The sequence below is a fragment of the Amblyomma maculatum genome, chromosome 3, assembly GCF_055883805.1.
Source record: "Amblyomma maculatum isolate TAMU_Amacu chromosome 3, ASM5588380v1, whole genome shotgun sequence".
NCBI lineage: Eukaryota > Metazoa > Arthropoda > Arachnida > Ixodida > Ixodidae > Amblyomma > Amblyomma maculatum.
In genome coordinates, this window is record NC_139346.1 from 156,642,605 (window position 1) to 156,667,513 (window position 24,909).

General features: G+C 43.9%; 2 protein-coding genes across 4 annotated transcripts in view; one reads left to right on the plus strand and one right to left on the minus strand.

Annotated features, from left to right (window-relative positions):
• Iml1 (GATOR complex protein Iml1) overlaps positions 1–10,690 on the plus strand; it is a 49,465-nt gene extending 38,775 nt beyond the window's left edge. The window contains exons 29-37 of the mRNA XM_084598323.1: positions 1,003–1,077; positions 1,704–1,836; positions 1,981–2,083; positions 2,577–2,699; positions 4,242–4,402; positions 5,504–5,672; positions 6,805–6,998; positions 9,493–9,570; positions 10,346–10,690. Coding sequence (XP_084454449.1) covers positions 1,003–1,077; positions 1,704–1,836; positions 1,981–2,083; positions 2,577–2,699; positions 4,242–4,402; positions 5,504–5,672; positions 6,805–6,998; positions 9,493–9,570; positions 10,346–10,570 — 1,261 coding nt within the window. The 3' untranslated portion in view covers positions 10,571–10,690. The remainder of the gene's footprint in view (positions 1–1,002; positions 1,078–1,703; positions 1,837–1,980; positions 2,084–2,576; positions 2,700–4,241; positions 4,403–5,503; positions 5,673–6,804; positions 6,999–9,492; positions 9,571–10,345) is intronic.
• On the minus strand, positions 8,971–18,656 carry LOC146196574 (uncharacterized). Of its 3 annotated transcripts, XM_084598326.1 has the most exons (4): positions 18,421–18,649; positions 18,004–18,246; positions 13,966–14,235; positions 8,971–9,120 (listed from the first exon to the last, which is right to left on the minus strand). In XM_084598326.1, exons 1-3 carry the CDS (start codon positions 18,492–18,494, stop codon positions 13,995–13,997), a joined length of 558 nt encoding a protein of 185 aa, XP_084454452.1. In that variant the 5' UTR covers positions 18,495–18,649; the 3' UTR covers positions 8,971–9,120; positions 13,966–13,994. The 3 variants fall into 3 exon arrangements, with proteins under 3 accessions (XP_084454452.1, XP_084454451.1, XP_084454453.1); XM_084598325.1 differs by lacking the exon at positions 8,971–9,120 and having other exon boundaries at positions 10,841–14,235; XM_084598327.1 differs by lacking the exons at positions 8,971–9,120; positions 13,966–14,235 and adding an exon at positions 15,993–17,354 and having other exon boundaries at positions 18,421–18,656.
• Positions 18,657–24,909: the final 6,253 nt, after the last annotated feature.

Below are 24,909 nucleotides of genomic sequence, written 5' to 3' on the forward strand. Positions count from 1 at the left end.
GCATGATGACACTGTAGACAGGGTTCAGTCATGAATCAACTCATAGCATACTCTAATTGTTCTGTTGAGTGCTTAAAGAGGACTTAATTAAGCCAACTAACTCACATCATCCTCTTAATGCACTGCTGACCCCTCAAGGACTAAGGAATCAAACAAGCTAGCCCGCATTATCATCTTAATGTGCTGTTGACTCAAGAACTACAAAATCAAACCAACTAACTCACACCATCACTTTCATGTGTTGATTCCTCTCAAGCTGTGAAATCAACAGCGCAGCAGGGTGGTGATATAGCCTTGTTTGTAGAAATGGGCTGTTTGTGCCCCATCTGGGCCTCCAGCTGTGATGAGCTGGTGCCTACCAACATAAAGTTTCAGTGTTGAAGCAGTCTCTGCACGGTTCAGTTTGTATGCATAAATGGTTGCACTGGTTGGACACAGCTTAACTGTACAGCTGATGCCCATGGCATAAATGTTCATACGACGAAACAGCACAAAGTTTCATTCAGTAAAGGATGCCTCTTATGATGTTTAGTAAGTTGACATAAATTACTTTGCATTTAGCAGTTTGTCCGGTATGGTGGTACTTGGTGGACATGCGAGATGTCAGTGAGCCCACCTCCCCTACATTATCTCCAGTTATGTTATGTTAGTCTGGGCAGCCTTGTGGTGTGCTTAGTGATTTTTGCAGTTGAAATTAGAACTGCTTGTGATGAATAATGATATAATTTCTTAGTTCTGTTTGTAGTGTTACATTTCCTGCAACGACAGTTTAATACCTGGATCATCAGGTCTGGCACACATTGCAGTAAATGACATGAAACGCATTGGCCCCCTCTCCAAGGGACCTTCATTGATTGGCAGAGAACAGTAATGCATGTGAATAAATATTTATCTTGTTGCATTTTCATCAAATTCAGGTTGTCTTATCTGGATCTGCTGGACAGCTTTATCTGGATAGCTTTTCACTTACCCTTTTAATTCTTCCTCTCCATTCTTTTTCAGGCCTCATGCTGAAGTAAAATGCTTGACCGTGATGTCACCTCCCGCTGAGCTTGTAGAAGCTATGAAACATCTAAGGTAGTTGCATCTTAGTGTCTTGTCTTTTTTTTTTTTTTTCTTTTCAAGCATACAATAACAGCTCAACTGGCTAGAGTGAACCTTCTGGGAACGTTTGGCTAATGTCAGCTTTATGAAGCTTGCAAAGCAGATAATTTTGTGCTATGTTATCTATTTTAATCTCTACAACTGCTGTGTGTTTGTACATCTAGTAGAGTAACATTGTCATATTTGTCAATGCTTTTCTGCGGCGGTGCTTTGTACGAATGCACATTTTTGCTTTTTTATGGCCCAGTTTGCTTGCCGAGAGTACTGTGCAATTAGAGCTCACAGGCGTGCAGTGTTCAGCAACTGTGTGCGCTTGGTATGGTGGTTTTAGAAAGCATCCATTGGCTTGATTGGATATAGGATAATATTTGGACGTTAAACCACAATGAAGATCTATACTGAACAGGTTTGAAATCTGCTGTGTCTGTTAAGCAGTACTTGTGTCTGCTTAATTTAATGTCACTGCAGGAGAAATGATCCTTTTTCACCAGGTTGCAGTGAAGGCCACCTATCAGCCTTTTGGTTGCTATTATGTCAGACATAGCCTTGTGGGAGTTGTACTAAAATTAGCCATGACAATTGTGTTTTGGCACGTGTAGCGATGGCCTCTGCTTCCTGCCCAAGCAAGGTGGCATCCCTCTGAACTCCTTCATTAGTGTCGAAGCTACTTCGTGGGTTCGAGACCATGTGGAAGGTGTACACTCTGACTACGATGCCATTCACCTTCTGCAGGTAAGTGCAGGTGCCATAGCTGGCTTGAGTATTTGCAGCATTGTTAGCCTGAAAATTTTATTATTATTATTATTATTATTATTATTATTATTATTATTATTATTATTATTATTATTATTATTATTATTATTATTTAATTCACAGAAACTGGTAGAAGAGAGCCATATCTGTCACGCTTCTGGAGATGCGTCACACCCATTCATCAATGGCTTTTACATTTACTGTTTCCCGGAGAAGAATGCAAAAGGTGAGCATTGAGGTGTCCTCTTTAATTCAGTGAACTTCGTTTGGTTTTGTACATTTGTAATGATTGTTATTGTTTGCAGCCTTTTCAGAGCAGTAGTCCCTTTCTATTTGCAGTCATGGATTCTTGTTTTAGCCTTGTATAGATGGATGTCTTCGCTGGTATTATGTAGCACGTGTTGCTGAGCGTATGGTGTAAGTCACCTGTAGAGACATATTGGTTCTCGTGTTGCAAGTTTGATTTGTGAAGAAGCGCTGATGTATAGTAAATTCTGATTCTTTATTATGTTCAATGCCAAATTTCATAAGCGAATAACTTTCCCTGTTCACCTTAGCTTGTGTTCCATAGAAACCATGGTTTGTTGTTTTCAATTAGTGATTGCTTGCGAATTTGCAGAGAAAATGAAAATGTAATCAAAGCAGTGGTGTCTCTGCTTCTTTTAAGAACTTTTGAACAGTAGTATTGATGTTGGGCTGTCGACATCTGCTTACTTCAGAAAATTACGAGGTAGATCTGGATGCCTACCAACATGAGTGGATTGAAGTGGAGTTGCTGCCTCAGAATGAGAGCAGTGGAAACCCAGGTGACTTGGACAGTACTGAAGTCGACATTGGCAAAAGTAAGGGAAGCATTATTTTTCTTTCTTCAAGTGTTAAAACAGTTTTCTTTCTGACTGCCTCCCGGTTTGAGCTGCTAGCCGTGGAAATTGATATGTATTTGCAAAGACCAGCTGAGCTGCATGTTTTTACCCTCTCTGTATGACCAGAATATTTTTATGCTGTTCTTGTGCAGGAAGACCTTGGATACACTGTGTACGAAGGAAAGCCTATGTTTTACTTCTAGTGAAAAATGTTTTTCCCTGCTTGTTTCCAAGATTTTTCTTTTAGTGTAACTCGTCAGTCTTTGCTAGTATACTGCCATTGTTTATGTGGTCTTTGTTGGTGAAGCCAAATCAGTAATGAAAGAAAGTACAAGTAGCTTTTTCTGCTTGCATTTGGCCAAAATGAGCGCATCTAGTTTTATCCATTGTTGAAATGTGTGCATTTTAAGCATGGACAAGTAGGCAAAAGCAGGCTGGCATACATCACAGACTTATAAAATGGAATTGCTTGCTCAGAGTTACAAAGTGCCTGTTGATTTTTATTCTTTAGAACCCAAAAGATTGCGAGTAAGATGATCTCGAGAGGTGAAGACCTGCATAAAGTCCTCTTGCATATCTTTACTAGCTTTAACGTTGAACTCTTTCTTTCTCACATTATCTTCACCGCAACATTGCGTGTCTTCTTGTCACAATATCGCTGAATGCAATTAGATTCTTTTTTTTTTTTAATTTCAGTTTTTGCGTCTCTTTGCATTTGCTTTTATATGCCACATGACTCCAGTTAGTAGTTTTGCCAGCGGCATACATCTTAGTTTGAGAGTCTACTGTACTGTATAAATCAGGAAAGTTTTGGACCTGAACTTGTGTCAATTGAAGCCATTTCAACCAGACTGGCCAAAGGGCCCCGTTCTGCATAGAACCTGGCGAAACTGTTCATGGTGCATGGCGTTCTGGCAACAAATCATTGGTGTGCCTCTGCCAAATGCTGATGATAGCTGCTGGTGGCAGGGGACATGGCCAGCCACTGATTGATCTGCAATTTGCGTGCTGTCATAGAACGCATCACAAGACTCGAGATGAGAGGGGAGATTGGAATCGAACCCAGGACCTTTATATCCAGAGTCATACACGCTACCCCTATGCTTCACAGGCAGGTTCACATGGCTTGGTGAACGTTGTCTAGTAGGTCAGGCAGTCTTGCACATGATGTGATACTTGCAGCTGTATGCTAATGAGTATGTGCGAGATAATAGGGCCACAAATTATGAGTATGTGCGAGATAATAGGGCCACAAATTATGTGAACGAGGATCCGCAAGAGGAGCGGAAAATGGGCACCATCAACCTTTAAGTGTCTTCCAAATTTTTTCTTGCTCTCAGTCTACAGAGTGAGTAGTCTATTGCGTGTTCAGCCAACATTTGTGCCGAGTTGGTTAGCTTCTCTTCTTCAGTGTTCCCGGCACCAGAATGGAATAGCAGTGTGTATTTGGCCAAGCACTTCCGTATAGCTCGTTTCTTTTTCTGCAGAGCTGTGCCATGCATTCTCTATCTTCCAAAACAGAGCTGGAGTTCCGGAACGTCAACGTCGACATTGACGTTAGTGGCCGCAGTGATCGGCCCGAGTGGGGTCAGGCACAATACCACAGCATTTTCCAGCCAGGAGAGGCCTTCGAGATCATTGTTGAATGGATGGTTGCCACGGGTTACATAATTGCTGATCTGGTGGGTGCCCCCTTCCAGCCCTTTCACAGGGTCATTGCTAGCATGCGAGTCATGCCAGTAAAAACTCTAAGTAGTTGCGGTGTGTGGTTTACCTAATATTGAAAAAGTAAAGTGATAGCAAAAAAGTGCAAAATGTGCCATAATGTTCAGTTGGAGAAGTCAGTGAGCTGTGATGCAATCACCTTTTGCGAGTTCAAAGGGAACTGCTACTAACTAGTTAGGTCCCTGCTAAGGGTGATGCTTTAAGGTATAGCGCCCGCCGACGCTATAAAGCGGAGGCGCTGAGATCAGTGTTAGAGGAAAATAAAGATGGACAGCGCGTGCTCGGAGCGCAGGCACGGTACGGGCTGTTCAGAATGAGAAGCCTGCCACGCTGGTCGTTTTCTTTGGGTGCTCCGCTGCGACCCCGTAAATTCTCAACAAAGGCATGGGCTACTCACGAAGCTCACACTACGAAGAAGCTTGCCCGATTAGGAGTAACATCCATTGGATAGAATGAGTGTTGAGAGTATGACCGGCTTCACAACACACAAATGGCATACTTTGTCACACTCTTTTGCAAAATACTCGCCTACTAAACATGAACAGCAAGCCTTCATCGGTACTCTGCGAAATGAGAGAAATATTTCTGAAATTTTTGCTTGCGTTTCTATAGGTCATGCTCCTGCCTTGCACCCCAGTGGAGGGTGATGACATGTGCACATATCAAGGCATTTTAAACATGCATCGCCTTTGAACTAATGTTTCATGCTCTCATATTCACTTCTAGGATGTACTAATTTTTTTTTTGCAAAGGTACAACATCACAGGCACACTGTGAATTCAGAAAACTGCTTTGAAAACTTTTATTTGCATGTATTCCTATAGGCCATAAATGCTCAGCTTTTACCAGCTCTGGCGTCCACGAGAGCCCATTATCACTATGTTTGTAGACCAAGTGTTGGTCTATTCCGGAATGTTCAGCACAGCATGCCTTAATTTTACTGTAACAATGCTTGTGATGAACCAGCAGGTATAATGAAGAAAACCTTCTCTTTCAAAGTAATGTGCTACGATACCCTCTGGGCGTAGCTTCTTATCTTGTAAGTTTTGTGCATGCAGGTGCTGGGCTGGGCACGCAAGGCTAATGCCCAGGGGCTGCAGTTGGTTCCCATTCCGAGCGACCCATTCGTGCTGCCCGAGTCGCCCAAGTCTGACCCGCTGCGAGGCGCCATCTTTGTGCCACTGCAAATTAGCGTTCTTGACAACCCGGCCTCTCAGCTGCTGCGAGGTGAGCCTGTCTTACAGGGACAGTTGCGTAATCACTTGCAGCTGCACACATTCGAGGCATCAAGCTTAAGACCTTGTGCTTAGCTTCAAAATGCCATGGCCTTTGTTGCAGATTGTCTTGACTTTACAAGCATTATTTAAAAGCAAGCTCACATGCTCATGTTTTGGTATTCAGTATGAACTAAGTTAAGTTGAATTAGAACATTAGAATGCCCATGTTGCACAATGCTGGCATTACCTCCCAATGTTAAGTGGTATCAGAGGAGTTACCTGAGCTGATCAAGTCTGAGGTCCATCTTGAACAGCAGTGTAATGGTAACTCTACTACAATCTCAGCATTCATGAGCTTAACTAGGTAGTGGCTTAAATTTGTTCGTACACGTTTTGATGCTTACAGCGGCCGGTGGCCTGCCTAACATGTGATAATATTGCAGCTGGCTTAGCACTTCGGAGGCGCTAAGCCTTTCTGTGCACTCATGAGGTTTGAAGGTGCATAAAAAAAATGGATGATATCCCTTGTGCCTGACAGCTGACCGCCGCAATGTCATGGACAGACCTGAAGAAAAGGATAGCTCAATTTTATGATGCAGACACAGGCAGCTGTGTTGCAGTGTTTTGTTCATTTTGTGGTTGAAAACACTCTTGCGTTTTCAGCTCATAGAATCGTCTTGGCATCAAAACGAGTAAATATGTACAGCAGTACTGTAAAGGCACATCAAACAATCTCTGTTGTTCACACTTTTTGCTGAATAAAAAACACATTGCAGCATTCACAAGTGCTCGGTGGTCTTCTGGCCATCCACACACTTGTGGCATAGGAGGGTTCCAACTCCATGTAAACTATTTGTCTCTTGTTCTGAGCTGAGGCACAAAGACTTTGCTGTTTAGTGTTGAACCAGCGTCCATGCCTTGTTGTTCATGCCTGTTCATGCAGGTTCACAATTCATTGATGTAAATTTGTGAGCCTCCCTGTGGCACTTAGAAAGGCACTCTTCCATCAAAACCGTCTTCACTGCTTGGGACAGCCACTGTGCCTGTTCATGCATGCTGTCCATTCTCATTGTCCATTCACAGTGGCCAAACCTTGTAGACAAGGTTTGGCCACTGTGTTTAGACAAAGACTTATTGCTCAGGTGGAGGTCTGGAGCAGTTTCAAGAGTATGTGGCGCATCGCTTCGGCTTCATCACTCTGAGAGACCTGCAGTCCACGGTGGAGCACAGAACTTACGTGCACACGACAGGTGGAATGTTCCTCATGATCCCACGCAGCAGCAGCCACAGTCAAAAGACCACTTCACAGGATGAAACGAACCAGACACCCGACTATGTAAGCTCCGATTTGTTTATGTTCACTTGCTCACATCTTTTGCATGGCAAACAGTAGTAGGCATTTCGCAGCCATTGCACTTGTGCTTTTCGTAGAAAAAGAAGCGAGCACCACTACTTCCTAAAATAGAAAATCTCTGGGACTCGGCACGAGAGGCTGGTGGTGTCATGTAATTGTGCATGGTGTTTTCCTGCTAGCACTGTCACGTTCTGCATTTAAATTGTGAAGTGCAAGGTTTGCGGTAGTATGTAATATTGGGGACAAAAGTTCGTGGACCACCAAACTGCAACCAAAGTGCATAACTTTTGTATTGGCCAGTAGTGTCGGACCATGCTTGTCAATGTGAAAGTTGGACTTTAGTTCTTCCATGTGTACTAGAGAAATAAGGTGATAATTCATTTACATTGTGCTTCTAATCCAATATCGCCAGACAAACGGTCCAGAGACTTTTGTCCCAGATCGTATCCTTGGTCAAAAAGCCTTTAGGCCAATAGCTTGTTTTATATATATACAGCGCATTGCACAATTACATGTGCGCTATAGAATTCTTTTCCCAGCTGAACTGCTGAAATCATGCAGCTCAAATTTCGCAGAGAAATGACATTTGGTCGGCAGTATTTTTTAATACCAAATTTGTTTGGGGTACTTGCCTGATTGGATCAAAGTCAGATGCTCCTATCGTATGCGGCTGCGGCGAAGCCAAACTAACCTTTGCCCCAGCGATGGCACTGGTGGCGCTATCTTGTGCTGTTTGCACAACACAACTCTGCTACAGGAAAGAAGTGAACATTGTTTGGCGGAAGGTTGTTGCAAGCAGCACAAGATGGCGTCATCGCTGGATCGCTGGGGCAGTGGCTTGTCTTGCTTCGCCGCATACGGTAGGAACATTTGACTTCTTATGATCAAATCAGGCAAGTACATACTCCAAATAATTTTAGTATAAAAAATACTGCCGACCAAATGCCGTTTCTGAGTGAAATTTAAGCTGCAAGGATTCAGCAGTTTAACTGAGAGATCCGATCTACGGCGCACATGTAGTTGTGCAAGACGCTGTATATATGTGTATATTTCAGCCATGCCATGGGAGCTTATGGCATTCCTGAACCCCTTGGTCTTGGCAGGATGAGAAGAGAGTCCTCTTTTATTCTCACCTTTTATAACATCCTTTTGTCTTTAAGGCTCAAACATGCGCCTGGAAATAGAGGAAACTGCTGCCTTTCCCCCGAGAATTTTGGATAGTGTATTAGAACCCCCTTTATAATAAAGTGACTCGAACCAGCCGAAATCTACTATGCCAGTTTTTGGTGATGGCATGGCTATGAGGCTATGAGCAATAAATTGGCTAATAACTAAGCATTATAGTGTTTATAAAGGAAACGCTCAGGAATATCGTCCATCTTCCTATCTCTTGTGTGATACATTATTTTTATAATCATATTTTACATTAACACATTTTCAATTCGATGTCATGTACGTCTTATGGAAGAGCATTTCCCTAAATTCGACGTGGCTGTGAATATAATGCCAGTTGGTCTTCGTGTGAAGACCAAAGCTTTGCGTGAACACAGCATCATTTTCTGTGGTTTCAATGTCATTTAAGAGGCAGTAACTACGAAAAGTGCAGCGGAACTGCCCATCATAGAGCTGCCGTGTCTCCGCATGTCACCGCTGCCTTGAGATTCCCACTGCCAGATGTTGCGAGTGTTCGTCTTTTTCTTCCCTTTCCTACATCTCGCTGTATTTTTACTGTTTTCACTTTCTCAGCGGCCCGCATCGTCTTCTTTCTATATTTATAGCCAGCTTGTACCTTTTTTTTCCCCGAGCGCGTGGACACACTTCACCGTCCCAAGGTCTGCTTGGTGGCGAAGCAGTCTCTAAAATTTCTGCTGCTTGACTCAATGGGCTTACCTTGGCTGATGGGCTTCCGAGAGTCTGAATTGATTTTATCCCCATTTCAAAAGAACTGACCAAGTTCGCAGCAGCAACATTGATAGAAAGCCCTGCTTTATTCAAGCTGTACAAAGGTATCATTACGGCCTAGTAGTAGTGTCTTAAATCAGGTTTCGAAGGGTCCCGGTTGGTCCAATTCCCACCTTAGAAGCCCTGCCCATGTTGGCAGCTCCTGCAAGTTCAGCCACACTTGACCTCGCAACATCACACAACCCGCTGGCCAATTAGTGCCCCACCTGCCGACTATCGCCTGCCAGTGACCAACTAACGACTGCACAAACAGATAACAGCTTAATGGCCGAGTGGAAGCCCTAGTGCTAATGCTTAGCTTGCAAGTTTGTACTGTATTAAAAGTGAAAGGGGTCAGTAGCATCTTTATTTTGTATACCATTTCAACTGAATTCCCAGTTAAATGAAGCCAAAATTTTTATAGAATTTTTACCCTGTGACCCTGTGAAAGGCTTTTGAATGAAGCAGTATTTTTGACATCTTAATTTTTGTTTCCTAGTTGCAAGGCTGCATGATCTGTTGTTACAACTTTCAGATATGCTGCGAAGCTGACGTGATGGAGCCCTGCTTCAAGCACTGTGAAGAACAACCTGCAGCTTGTACAAGTAGGAAGGTGAGACAGAAAGACTAGTGGATTCCCTTTACATTGTTAGAAACGTGACAATTAAGTGTCATTTCTCATGAGTGGATGTTTCTACGTTTACCTTTCTTGCAAATGAAAATGTTCAGATAGACCAGTTAGTGGGCACTCTTGCAGTAGGCGAGGCACTGCGTTGCTGTGAAGGCAACAATTAGAAAGTGCTTTTAAAGTGTAGACAAGCAATTCATAGTCAGATTACGTTCTACTTATGCTGTGCTGAGCAGACAGTTCACTCGGAAAGAATAGCTAAGCGACTGGGTGTTTCACAGTTACGTTAAGCAAAAGTATTTCATCAACCGTTTTTTTCTCTACTATGTTGACTATACTGTGTCCACCCTGTTTTAGCACACCTAAAGTGCCGTACAACTACATTTACACATGTTGCTGTAGAGAAGTTCATCAGCAGCTTGACCTGAAACTAATGAATGCTCATTAGCTTTAAATTTGAACGTTTCACAACTCAGCAGGCTTATCTCACTTCTTTATCAATGCCGTATAAAGTGCCCCATCAACTCGGCAGAGCGCCATTTCCTGAAGAATTTCAGTTCCTCAAAAGAGCATGAACATTGCTACAAATAATGCTTTTCCTCCTCGGCTTTTAACATTCACCAAGCCACAGTCCAGCTTGCTGTAATTAATACAGCATAGCAGGAAATGGGGAACAGTGCCAGACATCTGAATTCTAATTTTCATTCGAGCAGCTTCATATCTGCGGAGGCTAAAACTGAGTCCCGCTTTGTTGGTGCAGGTGGGCTTCCTCTGGTCTTACAACTACATGATCACCAAGCGCTGGAAGAATACAGCCACCATCGATGAACAGTTTATGAGGGGCGTTATGCAGGACTTTCGTGCCCTCTGTAGCAACAATGAGAACCGGCTTGTCGAAGCCTTTGAAGCCTGGCTCAGCACATGGTGTGCCGGTGCTATGCAGGGCAGCCAAGCAGCAGACCTCTTTCCAGACATTGAGCAGTGAACTCAGCTGTGTGCCAGCCTAGTGGTCATGCGTACGTGGCCAATTGTGTATACTATAGATAAGCTTGCAGCGTGTACAGCATCAGTGAGGGCGAAATAAAATGAACGCTGAATACATTGATGCCTTTCTAAAACACAATTCTTGTAATATCTTTTGCATGCTGTGTGAGTAGGAGATTCGATTGCCACAAGTTTTAGCAGCTCTAAAGTAGTATGCCGTAGCCAAAGCAGTGGAACAATTCAAAATACACGTTCAATACAACAGTCCAGCGTTTTAATGTCACTGTTTCTTGGGCTAAGTGACTGACTAAAAGCCAGTTTAAAGGATATGATAAAAATAGTGCTTCTAAAGTGCCTGTGCCACTCAGGTCTTAAAGCCCGACTCCAAGCACAACACGAATCAACATTCCGATGTCTCAGCCAAAGTTGGTCTGCTCATGGTGCATGGTGCGCGCATCACAAACGCTAACGCTCCGATCTATCCCTGCCAGAAATTTGGAGCGAGTGCTCGTGGACCATTTTACAACAATAGAAGGGAACTGCACGGCTGTCCCTTGCTCCTTTCTTTTCATCCCGACTGCTATTTAGCTCCTCCCACAGCTTGTCTTCACAGCTTGGATGCCCGTTCAGCTCTCCACTGCTCTTTCCCTCACAGCTTGCAATTTTCTCAGTCTGCGCAAGCGGGTGAGCAAGCCAGTACCAGGAAGATCTCTCTTTTCGACGCCTGCTGTGGCGCTGGGGTTGGTGTCAATGACACGTGGAAAGTGCTTTAGAATCCTCCCTTCATTAGCCAGACCTGCTTAAAGGCAAAGTCACCCATATCAAAGTTTATTGTACAAAATTTACAACTACAGTCTAGTCCAGTTATAACGAAGTTGGCTGGAATCAGAAATGACTTCGCTATATTCACTATTGTATGTAAATGTTTTTGTGCTCACTCCTGCTTGGAGTGATGTGACTCTGTAGTATTGCTAATAAATAAATATCTGGACTCTGGAAAGAAAACAGTTGCCGGTCGAAAATTCCGGCCCCTGAATTTTTGTACATGCTTGATTATTCGGACTTATTCGCGGCACTGCAGTGTGCTCTATAGAACTACCATAGATGAGCACTTGAAATTTCAAACACGTCGCGAATGATTACTCGATTTTTCCGACTTCATTCACGTTCACTGCGGCACCGTTGACAATAGCCAAGCCTTCATATGATATGTATAGAGGAGCATCATTAATTCAGACGTCAGAAGGGTCAAAATGTGTTCAAACAGAGGGCAGTTAGGAGCACTAAAGTGCGATGAGACGAAAGCCATTATAGCGCAGTGGATCGTAGCCCTCCCACAACGGCACCTCTATCTCCCTCTCTTCTTTCACCACCACTTTCCTCCCTTCCTTTACGGCGTGGTACATGTGTCTGCGGAGAATTGTAACAGATACTGCACCTTTTCTATCCTATAAGTCAATTTCAAACACTGCTAATGCCTGCTGAACTAATGCCTCCTAGACATCTGGGTCTGCTTCTGTTTGCTGTGTGGCGTGGCATTCGAGGAAGTGGCAAATGAAAGGTGGTGCACGGACGCCTTGATCGGACGCTCAACGGGGTCAGCTTCGTATATGCATGAATTGCCTGGTGATGGTGCATTGCGCGCCCCTTGTCAAACACAACTAGCATTTCATTGAAGGCATCAAAGTTCACCGGCGTTCTATAATTCATTTACAGGAAAGGAAAGGCGCAGCATCTATCACTCGCGGAATCCCGCTATCATCCTCATGATTGACGAGGGGAATTGTGGCGCAGTTGGTAAAGCGCTGGGCTGGGGATCCAAAGAATGAAGGTTCAATTACCGGTGGAGGCAAGGTTTATTAATTTATTTTTAACTCAAAAGTGTGACACCTCTGCTGACAACCTTCTGCCAACAACAAGAAGGCATTAAAGGCTTTTGCCTTAATAAAGCAAAATTCAGGCTAGAAAAGAGCCTAATAGAAGCAAGGCAAACAGCATTCTCCGCGGGTTCGTCCGGTGCGCACGCGCAGTTTTGAGCTTGTACCAGTCTCGTAAGCTGTCCGCTGCCAAATGCGCTAGTCAATTAAGGTTTGCGGCACTTGCCTGTGCCATGTCCTATCTTCCCGAATACAGAAAAATCCCGTTAATTCAGCATTCAAGAGACCAGGAAAAAGCATTCTAATTATTGAGGGGCCCAAAAAGCTGCCAAAAACCAGCTGCATCACAGTAATGAACGTTATGCTTTTGAGATAAAAACTGTGTGGCAACGATTTTTCGCGGTTGTATTAAGCGCTTTCCTATGCACACACTGCCAGGAATATTGAAAAAAATAAAATGCTCCAAAATCGTGAGTGCCTCAGCGGTCCTTATCGCAGTGCGACGCCCTAGCAGTGGTGCTGCGTTTTGAGAATGCTTCACCGCATGGACTATGAGGTCTAGGTGGCGAAGCATAGTCAAAGCGTTACAGTTCAACGAACTTGCCATAGCAGGTTCGCTTTCGCGCCTGTACTTCGTCTACGCCCATGCATTCGTCCCTGAAGTCTCGACGGTAGTATGGTAGTCGTCTGAGTAAACACTGCGCAGCGAGTTAGTCAAGCATCAGAGTGGTCACAAACTCCTGACCCCCTTCCTCCACCATGTGCCAATCTGAAATGTATGTAAACTGGCTTTTTCTATAAAGTTTGATTCTTTGAACGCTTTCGTCCCTAGCCAGTCTGAAGAAATCAGTCGTAGGCCATGAACTGATTGATTTATCACCGCTGGAAGAAGTGCTCCAATACGTACGTTCCCTAAACATGTTTTGTGAGCACAACCTTCAGCACTGTGGCCTTCATATTGTCCAAATGCAAAGCCAAGTTTTTTTACGAACTCCCGAGGAACATCTGTAGAACGTCAGCCGCTGCGGTGGTAACCAGCTCAAGAAATCTAGGATCAACAGGTGCGGTGATCCGCGCTTTCGCTTCACGGGAGTGCAGACGATGTTGCGCATGAGGCCGTCAACTGGGTTTTGCACGAAAATTTGCCTGAAAGGCATAAAAGTGTTCCAACTGGTAGATTATTTTTCATATGCTACAAAACCTCTTGGCTATATCTGCTGAGATGCTGACATTCACTTGGTTAAAAACCAGACCCAAACTGTATCCACTGTGGCCGGGATTCGATCCCGCATCCTTGAGCACAGCAGTTGAGTGCCTTAACCACTCCCACACGCCGGTGGGGCGATTTCGCTATAACGAGGCTAGACTATATATACAGCGTGCACAAAGCTCAATGTCTCTACCGGTCGGCTATGTGATGGTAACAAATCTGTAATGAAACCTCTGTCACGAACAAAGGCGTGCACTCACATGCGCAAATAATATGCACATAATCACACAGCTGCATTCACTCACCTACCTAAGAAAGATTTCACACAATGCTGCTAGCTATGATTTGCTTTGCGTCTTGTGGTAGAACTTCATGGCCTTTTTGGAAAGGTGTAAGTTGTCTGAAAGTCCCGGTCTTTTGTTCTTGCGCTTCTGAGAAGCACTGTCACCTGACGCTGCACTGGAAGCAGCTACCACTTCTGGCTCAGGTGGTTCAGGTTCTTCTGTAGAGTCGGAGGGGGCCACAACATCGCTGTCATGGACATACTTGCAGTTGTGGCCAAATCGGCACCGGCCTTTCCTGTAGCAAAATATTTGGATCAATGCTTGGTGCGTAAATCGCAAAATTCTGCTATAGCTAGAGTTGAAATTGACAGTAATAAAATAAAAATCTCTGGCCTTTGCCACTTTTCATCAGAGTACAGTCCAGGTTTCCACACATGGTTACAGTTAGGCTGCTTCTGTGCCACAGCGCACACGTCCGTGGATGACGAAGGAAATAGTGCGGCTAGGACGGAAAGCTAAACTAATAAGAAATCAACACCGTCAGTGCCCCACATAAATAATGCCAATAAACTTTCTAACATGTCTGCAACTAAAAATGACTAATAAAGTGAAAACAATATTATCAAAGTGTATCTTTGAACAATTTTCTGGATTTGGCAACACTTTTCTTCGCAAAAACAGCCCTCTTCTGTATTGCCGGAGAAACCGTAAAGCTTCAAATGCAAAGGCCTTCAATCATTTTTTTTAGTGTTTACAGATGACGATGGCCAAAAACCCAGCTTTATCCTGTCAGTCGAGTTCATGCCATTCAAAGTTTCCATTCTCTCCCACCTGTGCCTCAGTATATACACCGACTCCCGGGCTACTATCCGTGCCATTCAATCTAAAGGTCTAACATGTCATCTGTCCATGGAGCTCGAGGTTGCATTTGTTGCGCTGCAGCCCTGCCCCGTCTTCCTCCGATGGATCCCTGGACACTCGGGGATTGACGGCAATGAAACTCATAACCGGTCACCATTTATCCCCTCGCCAAGATCCTTGGAGGGCGAGTCGAGACTGTCTCTTTGTGAATATTGCAATGCTGCTCGCTTGGACCACAAGCTCTACCCCGACCCTCATCCTAACCTTTCCGTACGGGAAGCTCATATCCTTCGTCAAATACAGTTCAATACACTCATAACCCCTGCACGGCTATATCTCTACAAATTCCATCGTGATCCATCATGCCCCAACTGCCCTTCCCCTTATGCCAACCTTTCACAATGCCTATTTTCATGTCCGGTTGCATTGTAATCGGGATTCTTTCCCACCCCCTCCCATACTATCTGGACCTGGGTGGACTGGCTTGGTGCTGAGGGTGAGGAAGAACAGCGCCTGCTCGTCCAGCAGGCCATCGATGTATTAGGCGCCCAAGTGTTGCGCCTCAATAAAGTCTTTTACTACTACTACTACTACTACTATAACTATCCTATATTTCAAAAAAGGCAATGCGCAAGCTTGGTTACTTGAGGAGATCGCTACAAATGTCGACATAAGAAATCCATCGTTTAGCAAACAAAACATACCATATTTTCCGGTGTACAAGACGCGGTTTTTTGGCTAAATTTTCAGTAGTTCGTCCTATATAACGGTGCGTCTTATGTGCATTTTTTTTTTTTGCTTTGCGCAATTGTAATTTCAATATTTACGGTTGCTATAGTGTTCTAGAATTGTACAGCTGTCTCACTGGCAGAATGCTAAAAGGTGGTGATGTCCATGCTCCTCACCCTTTCTACGCTGCAAAGACAAGCCAGGTCGAGCGGACTCTCTTTTCCAGTTCCAGTTACAATTTACAACAGTTTGGTGGCTATTGCATGTGTGTTTTCTCCTTTCTACATGTGCTTTCCTGCGTGCGTCAGAGCATCCGCACGCAGCGACAATCAGCGCTGTAATTATGAGCGCAAAGAGGATGCCTGAGCGCTGTCACGAGAAATCGGCAACCGTGTACCAAATTAAAGCCTTTCAAGGCTTTGAGTAATAATAAAGTGTTCTTGCTCTCACTGAGCGAGAGTTTTTTCAGACATAAATGTTGCCTCTTTTTTTCTCTATCATTCGCATGCGCACTTAACAAATTTTTTTTCAGGCACATAGCATGCGATGGTCGAGCAAACATATAGAGCGAAGTCCTATTGCCCTAACCTGAATAAATTGAGGTGCATCTTGTAGACCAACTTTTTATGTAAAACCTCCAAATATGAGGGGTGCGTCTTATAAACTGGAAAATATGGTATATAATCAATTTTTGAGTATGCCTCAATAGTATAGGACCCGTACACCCAAAAAATATCACAAATAGAAAGCATCCAAAGAAAATCGATTAGGTTTTAGTATTTCACTGCTACAGCTGGCAGGCATATCCGATAGTTCTTAAAAACAAAGCAAACTTGAATACGCTTAAACTGTGACAGTATAAAGACAGACTGAGATACATGTATTTAGTTTACCACGATATGCTGGGATAGATAAGAATAGGTACTATATTATTTTAGTTTCTAGGCACCCTACACAATTTAAATCAAAAAAAAAAATTGCAGTTTTTGTTGCAGGACCGACATTTAAAATACTCATTTTTTCCAAAGACAGTGAGTGAGTGGAATGTGCTCACCGTCAGTAAAAAGAAATGCCCGACCATCCAGTCATTCTATGACATGCTCAACAGCATTTAGACAGTGTACTTTTATCTTTGTGATATTACACACAGGCTCTTAAGTGCTCCGTTTTCTTCCTCTTATTTTCCATAGATTTCATTTCCTGCTCAATTTTAAATTTTTTTCATTTTAAATTTTTTTAACCTAAGCACCAGCACGACATTTTAAATTTTTTGAATCTAAGCACCAGCAGCACACCCCTCACTTTGGGCATCGCGATCATGTGAAAAAAAAGGGGTTGCTTAAAATCGAGTAAATACGGCAGTCTCAACCACACCTCTCGTAATGAGAGTAGAGTAGTTGCGGTGGTTACGCAATAATTTGGTCGGTCAGAACAGCTTTTGGAGTCTGATTAGGACCTCAGAATGTAAGTCACCTGCTCAGCTAGCACTTATCACTTATCCAGCTCCACCAAATTTCGAGTTGTCATTGGGGCATAGGAAAAATGGTGTCGGTGTAGAATGCATGGCAGGGCCAGAAAAAGGGAGTCTGCAAAGAAAAAATCTACACAACTTGATATGGTAACCGGAAAAACCAAAACCACCAAGCTCTATTTTGTTCAAAGTCGGCTCCCATTTTGTATTGCTCCATGCTGCCACCAGTATTCCAGCTGCTTCTTACGTCACCTCGGCAACCTCTGCTGCTGCATCTCTCTCCACATGACTGGTCATCCCAAAACAGCGCAGCAGGCAGCGAGGTGTTAGCAGCATACGATGTGGTCCGGGCACTGTTGCATGTGAAAAGCTCGGTATACGAGATCAGAAAAATTAGAGAAGTCTTGAGCTGCTATAGAATCCGAGTAATGAACACTGCGGGATAAGGAATATGTGATCGCTGGCCACCAATGCCACATTGTAAAGAGGGACATATACAAGTGCACCAAAAGTAAAAGGAAGCACGCAACAAGTAGATAAACTGTTCCCCAGGGTACTCTATCAATAGAAGTCAGTGCAGTCGGTGAGGGTCCAGCTGACCTATCTTGCAATTCGGTGCTGGCTTTATTGCCGGCATGGGCAAAGCCATGTGTCTTCCATGAGTGTTTAATGCCTCACTAAGAAAAATATGGCTGGCACTTGTCCAGTCAGAAGAGTTTATTCTTGGTGAGGCGGGCATGAAGTCTTAGTTAGTCGAGGATTGCAATTGTATACCTGTATGTACCCGTGGAATCTAATCACATATTTAAGACTGCATCAATTTAACATCGTAACCATTGTTCAAAACTAAACATGGATATAAACATGCCCAAATTTAAGATTCCCGGGTTGAAGTACCGGTAAATAAGTGTGGAATATATACCCCGCGCACGCACACACGCTCACTCTCACAAATGCGCCAACAGTTTGAAACCTAGTTAAATGCAAAGTGCCAGTTCATACCTGTAGTTCCAGCATATCTGCTTCCCATTGACTGTCGTCTGCTGGCTAACAGGCGTCGTCATCTTCACATGCCTTTCGAGTACGGTTGACTGTGCGGCCTCTTCTTCACGAAAAGGGTTGTTAAAGACCGACGACGACCCCAGTTCAGTCGTAGACTGAAAGGAAGGCACAGGCAGCTTCGGCCTATCGGTCTTCTCCGTCGATTGCTCCTTACTCTGTTCCTCTTCGCCGCCTTCGTCAGAACTGCAAAATCGCAGCGAGTTACTAAACAGCAAGGTTGACACATCCCCACGTAGGTAATTAACAAAATCCCAAGATGACAAGTTGCAGTTCGCTCCCACTGCTTCTCAAAAATTTGAAAACGCAGCCCAGTAATGCCACGATACTCGCTTCCACCAAAGTAACCACGCTTTATACCTTTCGCTACTTTCTGCATTTTGTTCCTCCGATTCGGACGCTGAGGAACCGTAGTCTGCAACAAGCGAAGTCATCTCTGCTGTCGGGTGGCGTGAGGTATGCGATGTGTGATCGGTTAGATCGACGCCTCGACGCAGAGGCTGCTATCCGCGCCGAATAAGCAAACCTCCTTTTCTTCGGGCGCTACCGCGCTCCTGACTTTCTGCAACGCGCAAAATAGTCATAGGGATAATAGGGAATTTGGGGAAATTGTTGACCATGTGGAACCAGTCGCAGAGCAGTCAGCGCAGTGCAGTATTCGGATGCAAAACACAATGTGTTATAATGCTGTGCGAAGCGAAAATTAAATAAAACGTGGTTTAATTTTCGCTTGCCTAATTTGAGTTACTTGCGTTAATTCATGTTGCAACTCGGTTTGAGTTTGAGCCAATCGAAAACGTTTCAAGTCATGACGAGTCAGCTAAGTGCTAGTTTCACTTTCCGCGCTCGTGCGGTTTCTTTGATTTTTGTTTCACCTAACCACCAAAGCGTTTGAAATTCGCCGTTTAGAGGTTCGTCCAAACATTTCGGCGTGATACCGTTGTGCCAAGAAGAGCGCGCATTTTGTTTTCACATGTCCAAACTGTTGGACACGAAGCATTCTTGCTCCGTGGAGGGGCATTTCTCTCTCTACTTTACCAATTCCGAGTGTCAGGCTTTCAGATAAATGAAGGGGAAATGCTCCTAAACAGATTACATTACTGATTTATGTGATTACCGAGCAAAATTAAAAAAAAAGACAAAGAACAATCCCAAATGCTTTCCTTGGCCTCGCCGACTGTTGGCTACTTTCCTCAGGCTTTCAGATAGGCAGACTGACAAAATCTTTTTGGCCTTTAGAACTCAAACGCTAATGTTTTGAACAAATTTGAAAAGTTTATTTCATCATAAAACTAAAGAAATGCGGCAGATGCCCCTCGGAGGAGGCCGTTTACACAGTGGCGTCGACCGACTGTCACGGCGTCAGGATTGCTAGTGTGACAGTGTAGGGTGTGGCAGACGAAAAGGCATGTCTTTATATTAACTCTATGCGAAAAGGGGTTCACCATCTTTAAAATCAGTTGACACCACTGGCCGAAGGTAAAGTGAGGTTTACCGAAAGGCCTCCGTGAAGGAGCATTTGCAGCTTTTTTTTTTTTTTAGTTGTATCCGACTGTAGTGTACCTCGTACTCTGCCGCAATTAAGTCACGTATAATTCCAAAAGAGGGCAAATACGGGCTGGTTGGTACATGCTTAAGAATTGAGTAAAACAGCGCTAGGGGAGACGAAACAAGTGCATGTTTCGTTCACGTGTTTCGTCTCCCCTAGCGCTGTTTTACTCAATTCTTAAGCACATATAATACTATGCATACAGTAATAAACCTGCAAAGTTCTTTATGCAAGAATAATTTGAAAGGACGGCCATTAAGCTGCGTTTTGCTCATGCAGTAAAAGTTTTTGGCTTGAGAAAAACGTTTTTGCTTGGCTTGGTTAGACCACCCCTCTGCAAAACACATACGAAACAAGTGTCAAAGTCTGAAGGATTGAAAGGATTTATTGCCTAATAATTTCCATAAAATTGAGCATTGAGATGAAGCAAACACATGATGAAAATGGTTCATGCATTCTTCCTTTCCACTTTCACCTGGTTCCATTTTAGTTTCGCAATAATATACCTGCAAAGGGTGAAGAAATTTTCCTCTTGAGAGAACGGATAATTGGGCTAGTTGGTAAAGATTCATATAGCAGCGCGCACAGACGACGAAGAGTAGGGCAGGCATCAATTAAAGCGCTCTAGCGTATGTCCTTTTCTTGTCCGTCGTCTGCAAAAAGCTGTGCCAAAAAACATTATTCAGAACTTTTTAAAAGACTGAAGTGATGCACGTAATGCAACAGGAAGACCCAGTTAATTCGAACAGGTGAGATAAAAGTCGAAATGCAAGAACTGGGACATGGAAAGCAAGCACCTATCGTTTCAATTCATTTCATTCAATTTCAGTTGCATTCAATTTTATTTTTAGCAGTCTCCCATTGAAACTTAAAATCAAGTCAGAAAAAAAAAAAGCATGTCTTGGACACTTGCCCATGACATGTGCACTAGGTTAAAGACTTGTGCGGTGAAAAAACGTATGAATGACACGAATGTTATCATGAATAAGCCTCTAACACACAGGTAAACAATGGGTTCTTTGGACACTCTCGAGATGCAGGAACACTATAAAGAAAAGCAGAACATGGGGCTGTGGCAAAAGAAAAAAAAAGGTACAGGGGAGAGAAGAGATTGGGCTAATGAGCACTTAATTATGACTGTGCCATTAGCTAGTGCAGTAATTAGTGCTTCTTTAGTGCTTAGGTGCAAGGCCATTTTATTCACCTTTTTTCTAGTAACTGCAAGCTGTCATGAAGAAAACGGTGTTATTCTCTGGTTTGTAGTAAAATTAATTCAAGCATAGTGTATGTGTGTGCATACTCGGGGAAAAGCATATTTTCTGCTCACTGCGAGCTAATCATAGCAATGCTGAAGTTGTAGCAGGACAACAGTACTTTAAAAATTAAACATTCAAAGATAATATTTATATCTGTCAACCCCAAGTGTAAGCATAGAGTAGGAAGTGGGACTCCAGTGATGGTGGAAACAACATATGTACTAGCCAAGGGCTGCATTGATTACCTTGTCTGTACATGGTAACTAGTTTTGTCTTTCATGTAAGCTCCACTGTAAAAAAACTAATAATGGTACACGGCTGCTAGGTTTTATATTCTTTTCCTGATAGTCGTTTATAGCTTTGCACAATTGGAACGATGGCACACTTGCTGTCGTTATCTATACTTAGCCTCAAAAATTGCAACAGAAAAAGTAAGAATGCTGCAGAAAGCAATATTCTTCAAAAAAAGCAGTATCAGATTCATGCATGCAATCATTTAAGGTATGTCCGTCATTTAGACATTGATGTATAAGCACTTGGTTAACACAAGTGTGCAAGTTTACTGAAAAGAGACTGCTCTGGCTACCACAACATCAGAAAAAGACACCTTCCAGGCTATGTCACCACGTTCAGTGATTGGACAACACCGATCAACGACGACGCTCGGGTCCGACCCACGCTGCTATCCCCCTGGGAGTTTGCACGTGAGGCAGGCGTAGTAGGGTCAGTAGGGGTAGTAGGGGTAGTAGGGTCAGGGAGGTCACACTGAAGTGTAACCTCCCTGACCCTACTACCCCTATCCCTTGAATAGGCCTTCGTGCCAACTCCATTCATTATTAAAGACTACTTACTCATTACTGAGACACTTGGCTAAGTCAACTTGTTAAGCCTGTGTGCCTTATTACATTGATGTATAAGCACTTGGTTAACACAAGTGTGCATGTTTACTGAAAAGAGACTGCTCTGGCTACCACGACATCAGAAAAAGACACCTTCCAGGCTATGTCACCACGTTCAGTGATTGGACAACACCGAGCAACGACGACGCTCGGGTCCGACCCACGCTGCTATCTCCCTGGGAGTTTGCACGTGAGGCAGGCGTAGTAGGGTCAGTAGGGGTAGTACGGTCAGCTCCCTGACCCTACTACCCCTATCCCTTGAATAGGCCTTGCATGCCAACTCCATTGATTATTAAAGACTACTTACTCATTACTGAGACACTTGGCTAAGTCAACTTGTTAAGCCTGTGTGCTTTATTATTTAGCACTTAGTAGGATGCAACAGCATGTGTGACTGGGTATAAATGTCAAAAATTGCTTTTGCTGTAGGGAGAACAAAAAATCAGATACCATGTGCAGGGTAGCACATGAATAATAGGGCTTGTGCCATCTGCTGTGCCTTTAACTTTGTACTTATAGTAGTGTGAAACTAGAGCATTAGAAAAGAGACAAATAGTATAGTAGTGCTGGTTATCTGTAGTCAAAGAAAACAAACAAGGGAAGCCTCAGTTCATATAAGCTAACGTTTCAACAATTAAGAAGACTTTTCTTCCCAGTTGAAGGCAAGTCCTCTTGCCTAATGGCTTGCAAACTGAGACTATGGCTTAACCCTTGTTCGCTTTTCTTCGATACTGTGTAGCCATCTTCCCCTCATTCTACCCTGGTTTTCTAGTTGCAATAATCTTATGCACTGGATGCACAGAAAAAAAAACTATCAAGAAGGCATGGAAATAATTAAAGACTATAGCCACTGTGCAAAAAGGCATTACCTCTAATCGTGCGCAGTGAAACACGAAAAATTAATTAATGTGTTGGCTATCAAACTCTACTTGACAGCTGTTTTATGGTTCACAGCCTTAAGAGCAGCTGCAAATCCTTCCTCACAATTATTCGGCAGGTTTTCGAGACAGCACACATTTCTAAGGTATATATCTGGTTGTGTTGATCAGTTTTGTATGTCCATTTCACTATCAATCACTTCACAAATGTCTGTATGCTGCAGCAGACAAGGTGATGCGTGGATATGCCTGTAAAATCATTCATCTGGTTTACTTCTCTTACTGCACAACGTTTACTTCACTTAACTTTACTTCAAAATATATATCATATGTGCATGAAAATATTCTTGAACTAAACTTCGGACAAAACGGATGAAAGGCACATAAAGGGAAATCACCTTATTGTTTAAAAGATAGGCTCTTCTGAGTTGCATTATGAACACTGGCAAGGATAAACTGATGACTTATGCAAGTTAATACAAATGACGTGTTCCTCGGGTGTTGTGCATGTACACGCGTCCACATTGACTGCTGCTTTGGTAACTGATGAGGTGTGATCTGCATGTAAGCATTTGACCAAATGAGCACCGTTCAACCGGTAATTGTCACTGGCAAATTTCAGTCTATCCAAGAATACCTGAAACAAAAATGCTGTGGTGGCGAGCTCAGTTAATTCCTAGTCGTCGCAGAACTGTCGCCGACAAAACTACATATATGCGGGTATCATTATTCAACTGCGATAAGCTGGAACGCTGAAAGTGAGTCGCAGCATACGTGGGTGATCACAAAACAGGTGCATTTGTCGGAACGCACGTGGTCCACGATTGAGCACAGTGCCGCGGCCTGTGTACAATTCAGCCAATCGTCGTAGACTGCTTGATTACATGCATTTGATGATAAGGTTCTTGGCAGCACGATCAAGCTGTCGCAGCTAGGAGTTAATTGTTTATGTGTGCTGACAACGCAGAGATTGGACATATGCTTCAATTCTCTGTCGCTGATCACTAGGGCATGAAGGAAATTTATGAAAAAGTATGTTCTGCCGTGCTGACACGCACTGCGGGACACTGTATAATTGGTTTCAAGTTCATTTTTCTCCTTGTGCGTGGTTTGCTCAACTTAGTAATTATTAGTGTGTAAGCACGTATGGAAAGTTTCGCATGGGCTTGACCTTTTAAAGATGAACTATAGTGGATATATCGGAACAAAAATGGTAGCATATCAGATAAAGTGCCAAGGAAAGGTGTACAAGTAACAAAATGGTTGATATGGGTTAATTAGGTAACTAATTAGAGCCAAATAAATGTGTAATTGGGAGCCATCGCGCGCCCCTTGTCGAACACGACCAGCGTTTCCTTCCTTGAACACATTAAAGTTGACCGGCGTTCTATAATTTGTTACATATGAAAGGAAAGAGGCAGTATATATATCTGTCACATCGCGGAGAGAGCGAGTAAACTTTTATTTGTCCAACAGAGTGACTATCCTGCGCTTCGGGGTTTAGACCCGCAAAGTACGTACCGTGGGACAGTTGTTGCGACCTGCGACTGTAGGAAGAGAAGAAAATGCACGGGCCTGCTACTGGCTCGAGCTGTAGCTGAGCCACCTCCGCTGCCTATAATTGGCTCACTGGAAGGGAAAGGCGTAGTATCTGTCACACTTGTTTCTGTGGACACCTGAACCGCGCCGTAGGGGAGGGGAGGAAGGCGGGAGGTAAAGGGGAAAGAGAGAAATAGGAGCCTAGTGGAGGGCTACGGAGTAATTTCGACCACCTGGGGATCTTTAACCTGCGCTGACATCGCACAGCACACGGACGCCGCTTCGTTTCGCCTCCATCGAAACGCAGCCGCCAAGGTCGGGTTCGAACCCGGGTGCTCCGGCATAGTGGTCGGGCGTCTTACCACTGCACCACCCCGGCGGGACCCTCCGCTGCCTCTTCCGCTGATTTATTTATAGGAAAGGAAAGGCACGGTAACTGTCTCACTTGTTTTCTGTTGACACCGCAACCGCGTCGTGAGGGAAGGGAGGAAGATGGGAGTGAAAGTGGAAAGAGAGAAAGAGGAGCCGTAGTGGAGAGCTACGGAGTAATTTCGACCACCTGGGGATCTTTAACGTGCGCTGACATCGCACAGCACACGGACGCCTCTTCGTTTCGCCTCCATCGAAACGCAGCCGCCGAGGTCGGGTTCGAACCCGGGTACTCCGGCACAGTAGTCGGGCGTCCACTGTACCACCCCGGCGGGGCAACTCCGCTGCCTTGATTTATT